This window comes from Grus americana, chromosome 6 (genome assembly GCF_028858705.1).
Source record: "Grus americana isolate bGruAme1 chromosome 6, bGruAme1.mat, whole genome shotgun sequence".
NCBI lineage: Eukaryota > Metazoa > Chordata > Aves > Gruiformes > Gruidae > Grus > Grus americana.
The window spans coordinates 20,941,117-20,956,754 of NC_072857.1; the positions used below are offsets into that span (position 1 = coordinate 20,941,117).

The 15,638-nt window shown below is 37.9% G+C and overlaps 1 protein-coding gene across 10 annotated transcripts in view; it reads left to right on the plus strand.

The window, feature by feature from the left end:
• The window catches only part of CSRNP3 (cysteine and serine rich nuclear protein 3), a 108,067-nt gene that overhangs the window by 51,041 nt on the left and 41,388 nt on the right, over nucleotides 1-15,638 (plus strand). The window contains exon 1 of one of the 10 annotated variants that reach the window (XM_054830403.1): nucleotides 11,782-11,969. The exons of 8 other annotated variants lie outside the window; for them this stretch is intronic. Coding sequence is in view for 1 of the 2 variants with exons in the window: in XM_054830399.1 (XP_054686374.1) it covers nucleotides 13,520-13,595 (76 nt within the window). In the remaining variant the exon portion in view is untranslated. Of the gene's footprint in view, nucleotides 1-11,781; nucleotides 11,970-13,511; nucleotides 13,596-15,638 lie in introns of those variants that run through there. One more of the 10 variants, XM_054830399.1, reaches the window with a different exon arrangement.

The window sequence follows — 15,638 nt, forward strand, 5'->3', positions numbered from 1 at the left end:
TGGGGCTCTGGTTTCCTCTAAGAGTTTTGGTCAGATACCTGTATTAGCTTGAAAAAAAAAAATTAATTACTGGGGATGGCAAGACCCAGTATTTAGAGAGCAAAATTAATTTATACATTTTGTACTACTTATTATGTAAGCTATAAAAATGCATGACTTGTCCATTTCAGGACTAGGAACCAGTTTAAAAATACTAAGTAATTCCACTGGAGACAATATGCGTTATGTAAAGAATAAGCACTTTCATAGTATTTCTGCCCTTTTGTCTGTGAAGATACAGATTTTGTTGATAATGTGATGTAGTGTTTGAAATGAGACACAGGGACTTCAGAGACTTGTATTCAGGGCATTAGAGTTTCCTTCCTTTGGGAATTTGAAGAATTCATTAAATAATTCTGGCCAGAAGAGATTAAAGCACTCTTTTAGCAAGGTACTTAAGTTACGTTCATGCTTAATGAGAATAACTGTGCTGGGACCGTTGTTTTTTAATATCTGTTCTCACTCAAATGGGGCCTTAAAAATCCAACCATATTAAAATTACAGTAGAATAAATGGTTAAGGATACTGATGAACAATTTCAAAAAAGCATGTTATTCACACTTCAAATATTTTAACAATCTATTTCTCCCTACCTCTGTTTTTTCATCATCCCTATTATCATTTTGATTGTTTGACAGGCGTTATAATTCAGTGGTCCAGTTCAGTACTTAAGTAAGTAACACATTCTTGTTATTTCTAATCCATCAAGAGTACCCAACAGCTCCTTTATTTTCTTTATAGCAGTCTAATGAGGTCAGAAAGGTCAGAAGAAACTAGCAAGAAGGTCAGAATGGCTTATGCATGGGTCCTTTTCTGTAGGCTGATATTCAGCATGCTGGGAATGGGTCAGGGTATACTGTTTGGATTGTGCAGCGAAATAATGACATGACCAATTTGACAAGTAGTCTTCATTATCCTTTCCCACAGAACGTATTTCCGTGACTAGAGCAATTAGCAGGGATTATCTTTGAGAAGAGAAATAAATGGCTTTTAACTGCTTTGTGTGTACTAAAATAATGCTGGATGGCTTAAAGTTTTCCTATCTGAAGAAGTTTTTTTTTGTAAATTCAAGTGACAGGTTATCACCCTGTGCCAGAAGAAACAGTACTTTCCAATCCACTTACTGCTATTACTTGGAAATAGAATTGTAAAGTTCATATCAGACTTAAATATTCAGACTTGTCACTATAATTTTCCTTTTTTTTTTTTTTACTTTGTTATTAATGATAGTGCAAAATAACTCCTGATTTGATTTTCTTCCTCTAATTATTTTGACTTGTTCAATGAGACAGATTCTAACTGGTGGTCTTGAAGTACACCTTTTACTTTTAATCACTGAGAGCGCAATTATGGGATAAGTAACAATAAGATATTACTTGAATTTTTTTCAAATGGAGAAGCTAGGCATAGAATAGTTAAACTGCTGGAGGTCTTACAAAATTACTCATTAAAAATGGCTTTCAGGGTTTTAACTGTTTATGGAAACTGATTTTAGGTCTCTGCTGCCTGTCCAATGCTAGCAGTTAGGTTCTCCATTTTAGAATCCAGAGAAAAGTTTTGAAATATAACCAATAATTAAAGTATTAATAACAACTATATAGTGAGAATAACGGTTGTGTAGTAATTAAGTGCTTGGCAGTTTCTTCATAATGTTTCTCTAATGAGAATGCATGCTATTTGCTAGTTTTTATTCCTACTGTTGAATTGTACATGATCAGGCTATGGCTCGAGAGTCCTCATTGGTTACGTGCTGTCCAGTAAAAATTCCCTTACGTTGTATTTGACATTTAATGTATACACGAGCTTCTGAATTTTTGGCTTTGTTTTCTGAAGATTTGGCTTTGGCTGATGAGTGGATGTTTGATAGAGAGTTCTGCTGCTCCTTCCACCAGCTATAGTCACCTTGTTTGTATGCTTAGACTGAACAAAACACTGGATATTTGGACAGGCAGGAATTTTCACTCCAGTTCTGGTTCAGGCTAGTTTTGACTCAGCTGTCAGCTTGTCTGGTATTTTGAGGGTTGGCTTTCCCCACACCCATCCATAGTAGTCTGAGATCATTGGTATATTTTCGCCAAATTCTCTGATTTTGTGTAGCAGTAATAGATTTAATATCTTCCTTTTTTTGCTAAGCACACATTGCACATTGTGAATTTTGCCTCTGAGTTTGCTGGAGGATTTGGATGCAAGGGAATTGCTTTTTATTACTTTTTTTTTTAATGGATAGAATTATATTCCTAGCAAATGTTGAGAGACCTTGTCACAGTATGGTATTTCTGGTGTTCTCATGCATTTACTTTACTCTGCCATTCAGTTACTTGAGGACCCATGTGCTTTATTTTCTGCATATAACATAAAATGTTGGCTTGCCTGTGCTTTTTTTCCCACTCTGGTTCTTCTATTCCTGTAATTCTTACTCAGTTTATTTTTTAAAAGGTGCTTTGTTTTTTTCCTTCCCCATCTTACAACTTTCTCTACAGTTATACTTTTAGTGGCCTTTTAATTTCCATCTGTACTTTTTCTGACTAATCAAAAAACCTAGTTAATTTATGATGTCTATGCTAACAATAGATGTATCCCTCTCCGAGTTTTACTATAAGATCGTTTTCCAGTGAGCAGTTTGTCTCTCCTCCAAGATAGTTTACTGAACTCAGCTGTGAAGCAGACTTTTCAGCATTTTCCATCTCAAGTATCACTAATCCTGGCCTTACTGAATGTTTTCTTACTGTGTTCTCATGTATATCTAACGCTGCTTCAAAGATGATGTTATTTTAACCTGCTGATGCATCTCTTTGTATCCCCTTCAGTATCACACTTTTTTTACTGTCATAAATGTATATTCTTTGCCTCTGCCTCTTGAAATGGAGGCAAGTTCTTCTTGCTCTTTTCCTCTCTACTTACCTGCCAGCATTCATTAATCTTGGTACCTTCTACAGTTTTCAGCTCCCATGCTGTTTCTAATGTTTTGGAGCAGTTCCTGAAAATGTATTTCATTGCCTTTTAAATTCTTTTGTAAACCTCACCTCTATCATTATGTGTATAAAATTTTCAGTTGACATGTAAAAACAACTGTTATGAGATGGCAAGTGCTATCTCTTTGTTTTCTCTGCAATCCTGGCTCTTTGAATTCACCTTTGTTACCTGCTTGACTTTTAAGATATTTAGCTTCTAAGGCTATATATGTCAAAGAGCCTTTTAAGGGTATATATCCGACTATATATAGCTTTTAAGGAAGTAACACTGTCATTATTGTAGTATGATAATCTAAGGTTAACCACTAGGCAAGGTTTGTGGGGAAATCAGTATTTTTTTAGTTGGATTAGTTAGAAAAATAGTCAGGCTTTTGTGTGTATATGACCCCTTTCTCATGTCCTCAAAGGGTTCAGTTTTCCTAGTCATCTCAGGTTGTCTACGTAACGATACTGCTTTTCTCTGCAAACTCTGCTTCTGTCATTGCTTGACATGCTGAAAGTCACGACAAGGCTGGCAATTGTTGATCTGGGTCTGTTCCAGTATGATTATGAATGTAATTTTTTTAAGAGCTGTTTGCAACTGCTGGAAAAGAGTAGGATCATCAGCACAGAATATGCACCAATTTGCTGGTTTAAGTATGTTAAAAGCTAAATATGACAACTTTTCAGGGATTCTCACAGTACTGGAGATAATAAGAAAGCTCCAGGATACACAATGTGCAGTTATGAACTCATTGCCATTGTAAATGACATGAAATATGTTTTCTGCATTTAAATGGAGCCACTCCTGTCTCTCAGTCCAAGACGTCCAGGGCAGTGAGAATGTCCTTTGCTCTAGAAAAGTAGAATAGTTGGCCCTGGCAAATCTTTATACTTCCTGAAATCTTAAATGGCTGAAGTCTGCATTTATGATCCTGTATCCTAGAGGTTTACATAACCACTACTGACAGCAGACAGTTCCAGGCAGGCAGCTAGAGCAGTGGTAGGGTCACTGAGATCTGTGCACCCCAGGAGATGGAACAAGACAGCCAAGGACCTTGACTTCTTGCTCTTCAGTCACAAAACTGGTGAGTTCCTCTGTGAGCTTGGAGCTGTTGATCTGGTAAAAGTCTGTTAACAGCAAATGACAGCTGGTGCTGTCAGCCTGCACCTTGGCTCTAACATGGAAGGTCAAAATAGACGCATTGACTGCACTCTCTCTAAATATCTCACTAGTATTATCTCCATTTATTATCACAGAAATAAACAGGGTCCTCATGTTCCTAAAAGGAAGAATATTGTGACAGAGACAATACTATCCTCAGTGCTTAAAGATGTCAAGCCAAAGGGATAATTCTTGTTGAGAAACCACATTCAATGCAGGGATGCCAAAAAACCACACTGATGTAGTAATCACTTCTTTTCTGCAACATAGGGAACTGTGAGATGATGCAACTTCCTATCAGGCAAGATCAGTGGTCCCTACAGTCCAAGTTTTGTCTGCGTCATAAATTGGTGAGCCTTATTCAAAGTATTTGAGTATAAGCCTGATTGGAAGTCTTACTTATTTTTTTTAATATAATCACTGGAAAAGATGTTGAATAAGGATTTAAAAAAGAAAAAAAACCAACAAACAAGAACTTTTCCTCCACTGAAAGTGCACCAGCACAAAAGGCTGAAAAACCTGCAGTCTTTAGGGACTGTAGCCTGACATGCTCAACCCATGGCTATTGTACTTCAGTCAGGGTGATAAGTGTATCTGCTCAATACTGTGAACAAAAATCTAACTGGAACCTTAAGTTCTGCAGCTGGTAGGTAGCAAGCAGTTTAATTAGAAAAAAAAAGAAATCATGAAGGTTTCTGAAACGCTGAAATCTTGAAAGACATTTGAGCTATAAAAATGCATTAGTGAAAGTCTTTATTTAGTCCTGATGCCTTTTAGGTAGAACTCTTAGGTAAAACAGTCACTTGATGACGACTTCTACAAAAGAACTTCCAGACTTGAGCATGTTGCAGAAATGTCGATCTTTGCACGGTTTCAGGGCATGTGACTACTGCGGTTATCCTTTGTACTCTCGGAAAGTTAGACTGAAAACAGTGTGTCTTTGAACACCAGTTGAAAACTGTGTAATCAAATTGTAAATCAGCACTCCATTTTGGTCATTGAAGTTATGGATTTATACCAGTGCATCCTAGAACTGTCCACTGATTTGCTAATATGACTGTGTTCTTTAAATATTGCTAATTAATCATTTTCCTATATGAAAGAAATGGCAGTCAGCGTTCCTTAGCATATTTCTGGAGTGGCTTACTTTCTGAAGTTTTAGAACATTAGAATGACATAGTAAAAAGTTTGCTGTAAGAGTACAGTGCTTCAGGTTTTAACTCGATGAAAATCTTGCATATATGCTATGAAATTTATTTTGAGTGCTAAAATATACGATTGGATTTCTCATTTAATTTCTTTGACGCTGATTTCTGGTGAAGTGAAACCATTACCATGCTTTTAGGCTATGAGGAGGGGAATCTCCTGCAAAACACTTTTACTTTCTTAATGTAGTCTGCTGTTACGGAACACATGGGGGAAAAATATGTTATGTTCTGCTGGTAGAGAAGACTCAACATAAGCAATAAAATTCCCAGTGTTGTGCTGATGTTGTTAGTGATGCTGGTACACAAACAAAGAAGTAAATAAAAATTATTTTCAAGCTCTACTGGATACATATAAGGGAAAGAAATCAATGTTGACCAAATGGAAATAGAATTATTAAAGGAGAATCAGTTTCTAGGCTTTAAGGGTTATTCAAAACAGTGAAAAGTTACCGTACAACTTAGATTTCAGTGTCCTTTCAAGCTTTAAATGACAGATCTAAGGTGGCATGTGGGATATACAAAGGTGAGAAGAAGTGTTGCAGCAGATTCACTTCTTGTGGAATGAGATCCTAAACTGATATTTAGCAATTCAAGGCAGACACCTTATTTTAGAATTTAGATATCTTCTTGTCTATAAGAATAAAAGTCCACTATTCTAAGTAGTGCGTTGAAAATGTATTGTAAGTTGGGATGCTTTACATTTTATAGCAGTTTGTTTATAAAAAATTGTTTATGTTGCTGCTTAGATCTGTCTGTGTGTCTATTGTATTTTTATGTCTGTCTCTGCCTGAATTAAAATACTTGTGTTTATGGTAGACAGGAACAAATTCAAAGATGGTAACAATGAAAGATTCATCTTCCAGTGGAAGATAAAAACTAAACTGTTTGTCTGCTCCACTATGTAAATTGTGAAAGCAAGGAATGAGGCAATGCTGCTGGTTGTAGTGGTGCTTTAGAAAGTTCAGTTGACAGCAAGTCCAGTAAGAAAAGATGGTCTGCTTCCTCCTGGCCGGCTTTTACACCTGTTTCAACTGCGTTGACTCAGTAAACAACTTTTTGGTTTACTGTGGTATAAGGGGGACTAGAAGAACCAAATAGTTGGAGAAAAAGAGAAATTAAAAATACTAGCTAAAATACATGCTTGCTTCAAATATCTCTTAATTTTTCTTGTTTTTAAGCTTTTTGCTTGTTAACAGCCAAGTGAAATTTGTAAGTTGGAAAGTGGAACTACGAGAAAAGGTGTGCTTAGTAACCAGGCAAGAGAAAAGGGATGGAGTAGGGAGTCAGTTAATTAAAAACAAAAAAGCACCTTTGTTTCTTCTGTTTATGTCTTGCAATTTCTAACTGCACCAAGCATAGCTCTGTGTAGTGTTGAATTACTCCCTGGCATGGATCATGTTGCTATGTCTGAGCTGTCATGGAAACTGGCTGGAGCAAAGCTGTCTTATGAAGCACATATAAGATGGCACAGGCAATCTCTCAAAGTATCTGCCCTCTTCTAAGTCTAGCTTTTTTTTTTTTTTTTTTTTTTAACAAGGAGTTTCGTCTTTAAAATAGAACTTATTTTATTTTATTGGAGAAACTCCATGCTTTGGCGTTTTGGGCCTTGCATAAGGCCAGCGATGGATCTGTGGAGCATTACAGCAACACAAAATTAATTGCTTTCATTATTCACGTCATCTTATGCAACAGCAGTCAAGAGATTCTTCTGCTGCTTGCTATACACCTCTCAGTACAGTAATTTGTGTGCCAAAGTTAGTATGTTCTTTGGTTTTGGTAGTTAACCAGCAGTTTTGAGAAATGTTACGAAAGGAGAAAAAAACCCTGTATGTTTACTACAGAGGAGTATTTTTGTTTGTGCACAGTAACTCTTCTCTGATGCATAGTACCATTCAGTGGTATTTTCTGAGAAGTAGTGCACTTTCCTCTGAGATATCACCCCTCTGAAAAGGTTTGTTTTATCTTAGAAAAATGCATGTATTGTAAGATGTAGCAAAAATGTATCAATGAAAAAGAGGTCATTTTCAAGAGCTGTTGTGCTAAAAATCATTAGGAAGTGGTATGCTGTTGTATATACCTAATGGTATTTATAAAGAGAATTCACTGTTACTCTGGTTGTTTTGCACCACATGATTTAGGAAGTTGCTTCTGGTCAAGAGTCAAAAAGAAAGGAAACTACATATGGTGTCCTTCAAATTGACATGACAGGATAAATGTGCCAGAAGTCAGAGTGAAGGGTGGCACTGGCAGCCTTACATTGTCACGCTAGGGTTCACTGTATAAAGTTTGGAGATGAGATTGCTAAGGTGCCAGAAATCAGAACAGCTTCTCACAGACCTGTCCTTCAGTTATAAGCTGCTTTCTCCATCCCATCTGTTGAGCTGAGGATGTCGTCTTACCTTTCAAATAGATTTTGTCTGTTTCACTCTTATTTCAAAATGAGGTTGTGCTTCTTCATTGAAAATGTCATTTAGGAATGACTAAGTTTTTCATATTTGTGTAATTCAGGAACCCAAAGTATGTTATTCTTTCTGGCAGGCTGTTGATGAAATCTACCAGGCCCCAGAGTTTGGAACTGACTAGTTAATGTGGTGCTACTTGAAGACAGTTTAGCTGTAGCTGTGGCTGTGATGTTTCCAGAGAAAGCAAGACATTTGGAGCCAGGGCGAGGAAGTTTATTTGGTTAAATTATATTTGGTCTGGAAAGAAATATATTTAATTTATACTCAAGATTATTCTCCCCCGGTGTTACTGACAGTAACTTCAGATGGAGAGCTTTAATTAATATTACACCACTTTCTCTCATAGATGTGCATTTCTAATTCTGTAGAACTAGTTCTGTAATGGTAGAGTTCCATGGGAAGCTTGCAGCTATGCCTTATCCTAGCTCAACTTAGAGGAGTTTGTGTGGACAGGGTTTATAGATCTTACCAAAGGAGCGATCACAAACCATCTACTTCCAAACCTGAAAGCCAATGCTGAGGCCATTGGAGTTGCTGCTGCTGTTGTTTTTAAGAGCTGGAGTAGAGTGCGTATGGCGTGCTGAACATGTTTCATAAATCCTGGACTTCAGATCTTTTTTGCTCTGAACTGCAAAAGAGAGTTTCAGCAGTTTCTTTTTCTCAGCTGGTGTGGAAGTTGTTGCATTTCTGGTGTACTTAGAGAAATAGGAGCTCTTGCATTTTATTGCAAGGTACAGGATTCAGCCCTGTAGAGTAACAAGGCACTGAGAACAAGTTGCTCCTTTTTGTTCCATGACATTGAACGGTGCTGTCCCAATAATTGTTTTGATTCATATATGATTCATCCAACTGTGATACAGGATACTGAGCAGCAGATTAAACTCAATACCTAACAAAATAATTTAGTTGTATAAGGTGGGAACAATTTGAAGTTCAAATCGTAGGCTTAGTCTGTTTTCTGATACATGGCTGTTTTTGGGTTGTTGTTGTGGGTTTGCTTTTTTTTAATTCTGTGCAAGATCTGTATTTCAGTGCACATAACCTGTGTGAAAGTACTCAAGTTTAAATGCATATAGGGTAGAATAAACCAGGTTTTACGTAATTATTCCTTACTAATGATGGAGATGATTCAGAGTTTGAATTTCCTTGGCAGTGCCCTTTTGCCATAGCTTCTGTGGGAATGGGAAAGCATAAGAATGTTCCTGTGAATTGCTTTTCCTACAAAGCAGATGTGGGATCTGACAGTTTACCCTTATTTACAATTTTATCAGTAGGTTCTTGATTCTGTTTCCATTTGGATTCACAAGGAGCCTTTTATTAGCAAAGAGAGCGCCCTTGCTTACTTTAAGTCCCGTGGGAGACATTAGGTGAAAGAGACTGCTAAGCATTTGCATATCATTCTCCCACTATTGTTTCAGAGAAGTGAATTTAGATTTTCCTGAAGAAGTCCTGTCTGTTGCAGGAGGGATGCCAGGAAGTATAGTGTCACTTGGAGCTCTTCCTACTATGGAGTGACAAGGGAGGTCTGGGTTCTGGCTACTGTGAAACTCTTGGGTGATATAACTCCTTTCATGGTGGCAAAAAGGCACTTCCTCCATAGTATGTTTGGGCAGAAATTCAACAAAATGGCTCTGGCAAAGACTTCCTTCTATTTAGTAAACCTGTAAGAAGAGAGTATGGGATAGACTAAAATTTAGCAACCTAAAAATGTCAAGTTAGAATTAGGAAATCCCAAATTCCACTATGAAGAATTGAAGCTTCCCTCCTCCCCTCTGCTCCCAACCTTGAAGAACTGATTAACCGAGGCTGCCTTTTGTACAGCACGAAGACTGCTTGCTGCTATTGTCTCCTGCAGAAACAGCACTTTCCTGCTAACTGGTTTAACTGTATCATGTCCTTGAACATATTTTCCTCTAACATCCTTTCAGGATTTGAGAAGTGCATAGTGTATATAATGACAGTCAGAAAATGTGACAGTAGTACTCTTTTCCTGATCAGTTTTTGTTCTTTCCATCTGTCAAACATTTGAGTTTTCTTTTTTCCCCTAATTCTACTGCAGCAAAAATGCCTGCCTTTTGTTTATGTCTTCCTGCACTGACATCGTGACATCATCAATGATATTGCCAGGGGAAAAAAATATGCATAGCTGTAGCTAAGCCAGCTGTTCGTTAGCAACCCATCTAGTCTGCTTTAGTTTCTTCTCGTTAATGTATACGCGGTAGTGTTTCCTGCTTAAGAGATGTAGAAGGTTCTCAGCCACGAACCATCTGCTCAGTCCGTGTCTTTGGGTGGATAAAAATGGTGGCACTTTAAAATACACTCATTCTTGATACTGGAATTTTTATTAAACAAAATGAATGTGAGACTCTAGAAGATACTCATCACTGGATTTAGTTGTGGGTAATTCTGAATCCTTTACTACCATTCTTCTGTAATTCAGTGTAATCACAGAGACTGCATATCAACTGTTAGAAAACCTTAATAATACACGATGAGCAAGATGCCGAGAACAATAAAGAAATGGGGAGTTTTGTCAGTGATTTGCATGACGACACACTAAAGTGCATGAATCTGTGTTCGTCACGCTTGTCCCTTCTTCCATGCAAATCAGTGGCAAAACATCCTCTGACTTCCACAGGACCAGAATAATGCCAACAATGAGCAACAAGCTGTCATTTATTCTAATGAGGGAGATCTTAAATAGAATAAGTAGGTATTTTGTTTGTGCAGTGTTAATGAGAAAGCATTTTCTTTTTGCCATGTTATATTTTCAAAGTGCTATGAATTGTTCCAGAGGTAATTGACTATTTCATAGAATAGCTGCATCTTTGCAACGTTAATATTATGGTTAATTACATGTTCAGTACCAGTTTTCAGGGGGGAGAAGAAATGTTCATTTATCATCACTAGCTGTATGTTAAGAGTTTTAAATTAGAATATTCTGGGAATTCACTCTGCAGTAGGAGTTAAGCTATTTACAAATATTGCAAAATGGATCGCCAATACTGAAAACGTATCAGTGAAAATAGTCATTAAATATTTGTCTTTTTATGTAAATGCTTTTGTAACTTTGGAGATATTCACTTATTTCTGTATAAAAAGCTTAGGTAAATATTAAGCTTTTAGCCAACATAAAATGTTACTTAAATTTGGAATTTTGTGTTTAAAAAAAAAACCAACAAACCAACAAAACCCAAACCAAACAAACTACACCCCCAAGCCCCCCCCAACCCAAAAAACCCAACAAAACAAACCACAACCTAAACATCTGAGTATCAGCAGCTATTATCAAGAAGAGATTAGACTTCATTGTACTATATAATTTGTCATTTGGATTTGAGACTAATCCTTGCTCAAATGGCCAATTCTTATTCACCTGAGTAGTCTCACTGAAACCAGCAAAACTAATTTTATGACCAAAGATTACAGGATAATGCCCTTGACTGATGAGACAAATTTAAATCAAGGGGCTGCTATTTAGGAACAATTTTCCTTCAGAAGCTCGTCCTCTACATAAAGGATAAACACTGGTAGATTAAGTGTTGGCAAAATATTACCTCTTCAGAATATTAATTTTGGTGTGTACTGTGTGTGGAGCGATGCAGACAATGCACGGGTTTTGCCACTCCCCGCAAGGAAAAAAAAAAAATTAACAACTCTTGAATTTCTACTTGAGCATGTGTTACGATGGGAGGAGGAATAATAATAATAATAATGGGGGGGGGAGAAGTTGAGGGGATTTCTGTAATGACTGCTGTCTTAATGAGGTGAAAAAGCTTTTGAATTTGTTATTCCTTCCTCATAGCAGACCTCAGCTGATAAAAATATCCATAGCGGGTGAAATCAGTGGCATGCCTGGCTTTCTCAGACAAAACTCCCATGTGATCACACAGGCAGCCTCAGTGAGCCTGAAGCTGCTCAGCAAGCAGTAGGTAATGAGTCTTTGTGCAGAGTGAAGCTCTTGTGGCTGAACAATAAAGCATATGGTACCAGCAATAAAGCACAGTGCTGGGAAATTTAAGAAGATCCTCCTGGAACTAGGAAGACAGTGAATATGTCAAATGTTATAAAATGATGATCAATCTGGTTTGGTTCCTAATTAATAAAAACAGTGCATGGATTGGAAAAACAACAATTTGAACAGGTCAGTTGTTTTATAGATTCTTCACACACTTCAGTATTTTAAATATAAATGGGGGTTTTGCTATTTCCTTATTATTAGTAAAGCCAGGTTTTGGGTTTTTGGGTTTTTTTTGCATTTTTGTAAGGTGGGATTGGAAAGATGCACACAGTGTGGTACCAAGGTAAATAGTGTAAGTTCTGTGATCAGATTCATTGTAAAAATGTTTTTACTATTATTCTTATGCAATTCAAACTTCAATAGTGCATGAAAAACTGAATAGCAAGTAAAATTAAATTTAATGCTAGATGGATCATTTACCAATATCATAAAATATTTAGTAACAACAATCTATTATTCTGCTATGTATTTGAGACCAATCCTTTCTCAGTAGGAAATTTATAGTGTCTGTGTTTGGTTAAAAATAATATAACATTTGAGCGTATCTAACAGTGCACTTAAATTTGCCTTTTTTTCTCCATGTATTTCTTGGATAATTTTGAAAGTGGTGAGGTTTTTTTAATGCAATTGTATACACAGAAATGATACATTGTAACCCTCTGCATTTATTTCACTCTAATATTAATGCAAGATGTGTTGTTATTTTTCAAGCAAGTATTTGTTTCTCATAATAGTTCTTAGTTAATTATACATAATATTTTTTGAAAACCGCCCCCAAAGATTTTAGTGGCCTGTTTGTCTTACAGAGGATAGACAATTTCTCCGTCATATCACATCACATAGAAATTAACTGTGTAAAAGTTTTTATCCATAAAGGTCTTTGTAGTAGTGTTTTTCTTTCTTCCCTAGTGCTAGATATGCCAGCAGTGCCTCAAAGAAATAAATCTGTAGATTTTTGGAGAATGTATCAGCAGTAGGGAGGTTGAGCCCCTTGAAAAGCAATTGGGGAAATAAAGGAAAAATAAATTGTAGAGAACATGATGTCGTTTTCATGTGAACTTATGCTTTCAACTGAGAAATGTTCTTCACAAATACCAGTTTGAATAGTGTAAGAACATGTATTTTGTTCCTGAGTAAAGATGGGTAATAAATCTGAGTACAGCCCCAGGCACTGGGCGAATGTTTGGGTGAATTAGCCGTAACTATTATGAATGCTAATGAGCAGGCACTACACACCACTTGTACAGATGCGCTTGCATTATATTTGTACAGTTTTACTATTGTGTCTGTGCGTGATGCTAATTCACGTGGGTGAGTTGAAACAAGCTGTGCATAAATTAGACCTCCGGCTTTCCCCCCGAACTCCCTGGCCCCTTTAATTAAAAAAATGGGGGAAAAAAAGGGTAAGGAAGCCCGGGCTTTGGCTGCAGAGCCGAGGGGGCTGTGGGTCTCCTTGGAAACCGCCGCGGCGGGCTGGCTCTCGCCCGTTTTCGGGCGGGCGGGGGCGGTAGAAGCGGGTGCTGCCGCCCGGCCCCGGTGGCGGCCCCGGCCGTGCTGCGGGGTGGGGAGTGGGAGGCGCGGTTGCCCCTGCGGGCCGCCGTCCTGGCGGGCTGGGCCCGGCGTGCCGTGCGGCGTGGGCGGGCCCATGTAAATGAGGGGGCGGTTCCCGCGCCATGGCGGGCGCGGCGGGTCCTGGCGCTGCGGCGCGGTGGGGGCTGTTCCGCCGCCCGCGGCCGGCGCTGCCTCCAGGTACGGGGATGGGGGGGCCGGGGCGGCCGGGGTGCGCGGCACATGACAGTGGCCCGGCGAAAATCCACCTGCTTTGTTGTTCCTCGGCTGAAACGGTCCACGATTGCGGAACGCTGGGTTTCGGACCTTGCTCTTTCTTCCCGGGATCTCCCGGGGAGCGGTGCAGCCCCGCGGCCTGCTGCGGGCTGTGCAAAGCAGGAGCTACCCTTCCAAATACCTGCGTGTGGCTCTTCTTTGGCAGGGGGCTGTTTAGCTCACGCTCTTTTAGATTCAGAAATTTGGTGTGTCTTTAAGCGCAACATTTTCCGGTTACAAATATTACTGAAACCCAAATGAAGGATTTGCTTTGCAAACACTGTGTTAAAATGTTTATCCTGTAAAAAGTAATTCTATATAAAAAAACCACATATAGCTTGACATCTCTCTGAAAACAGGCTTGTTCATTTGTTTTAGACAATAGATTTGAAGGGACGCGTTAAAGTATTTGTTTCATTATACTTCTCATATGCACCTAGCAATTCATTTGACAGAGAACACTGGTAAAATTGTAGTAACACCTGCAGTATTTACCATCAGATTGGATGAGATACACTGAATGTGTCACTCTATGCTAATTTAAACGGAGAAAATAAAGCAGCATATAGTAAAGCAATTATATAACTACTATATTTGTCTAAAATGAGTACAGTTGATTTTACGTTTAGATTTATGAGGTAGTGAGGTACTTACAGTAAGTACGTACATACATAAAATTAACAATGTGCACTAAAATAACAATATGAACATCCCTATGGAACAGCATTCCCACTGTTATAATGGAATCACAACTTTGAAATACACCTGCCTTTTCTATGCATGCACACAGGAAACAAAACACTAGACGTTTTTCCTGTGGATCACGCACTTCGTGTTCTAAAGCTCTCCCAGTATAAAGTTAATTAAAGAACTTTAAAGGAAGAAATCCAAAGAATTTCCAGAGTAAACAGGTGCACTGTATTGCTGCCAAGTTATGGTAATTCTGAGGTACACTTTTTTCCCCCATCTAAACTCCATTGAAACTATGGTTTCTGTAAACATTTTGCGCTGCACTTTGAATGCTTGATGTTGAACTCCTTTAAGCATCATAAATAGAACCAAATCTTTCTGCATGCATCAGATGTTTTGGAGACAATCTCCTGTGTTACTGAAGTTCAGTGTTAATTTACTTCTAGAACTGAGAAGCCCAAGTTTGGCATGTAATGATTTGGTTTGAGCATGCACAATGTTTATTGTGTATCTTAGATTTTTGGTCTCATTTGTTTATTGGAAAGATGAGTGTACTTTTGTTGAAAACCACATTGATTTGGACAGATGCAATAGTTGAATAATAAAGTTAAAGTTCAGTATTAATTGAAGACATATAAGTCATGGTTTAGGGTACCTAATGGCAAATGTTTGGAAATGCATTCCAAAGCTTAAATATTTTCCCTGAAATAGCAACAGATGATTCTGCTATCTAAAACTCTTATTTGCTCTTGACAGATACTTCTAATAACTAAACTGTAGGGTTTTTCCCCCCTGAACAAGCAGATGAAAGATAATGCTGAAGCGAGGCAGGTATAATCTATTGCAAGATTGGTAAAGCTGTCTGAAAGTTAAGTTTACATGTAGTCTGTCAGTATCTGTCCTTGCTCTGAACCAGCTATGATGCTGAGAAAAACTGGATTATAAACATGCTATTCCCTCAGTGAAACATCACCAAACACCATCACATCTTTAAAATGTTGATGCCATTTGAAGTCCTACCAGTGAGTTTTGATCACTTTTGCTTCATTGCTCTTTTGCAGGGTTTTTTTGACCCTGAAAAGGAGATTGAATGTAGATAAAAGACAGATATGACTCATCTACAAATGCACACAAGGCAAAAATATTTACTAGGTTAAAACAGTACTGGGATAAATAGCATGACTTTAATTTCTCCATCTTCCATAAATACAGATACAGTATTCTAATGAAACCTGTGATAAATGGGAGTTGTGAATAACTGCTAACAAAAAAAAAAAA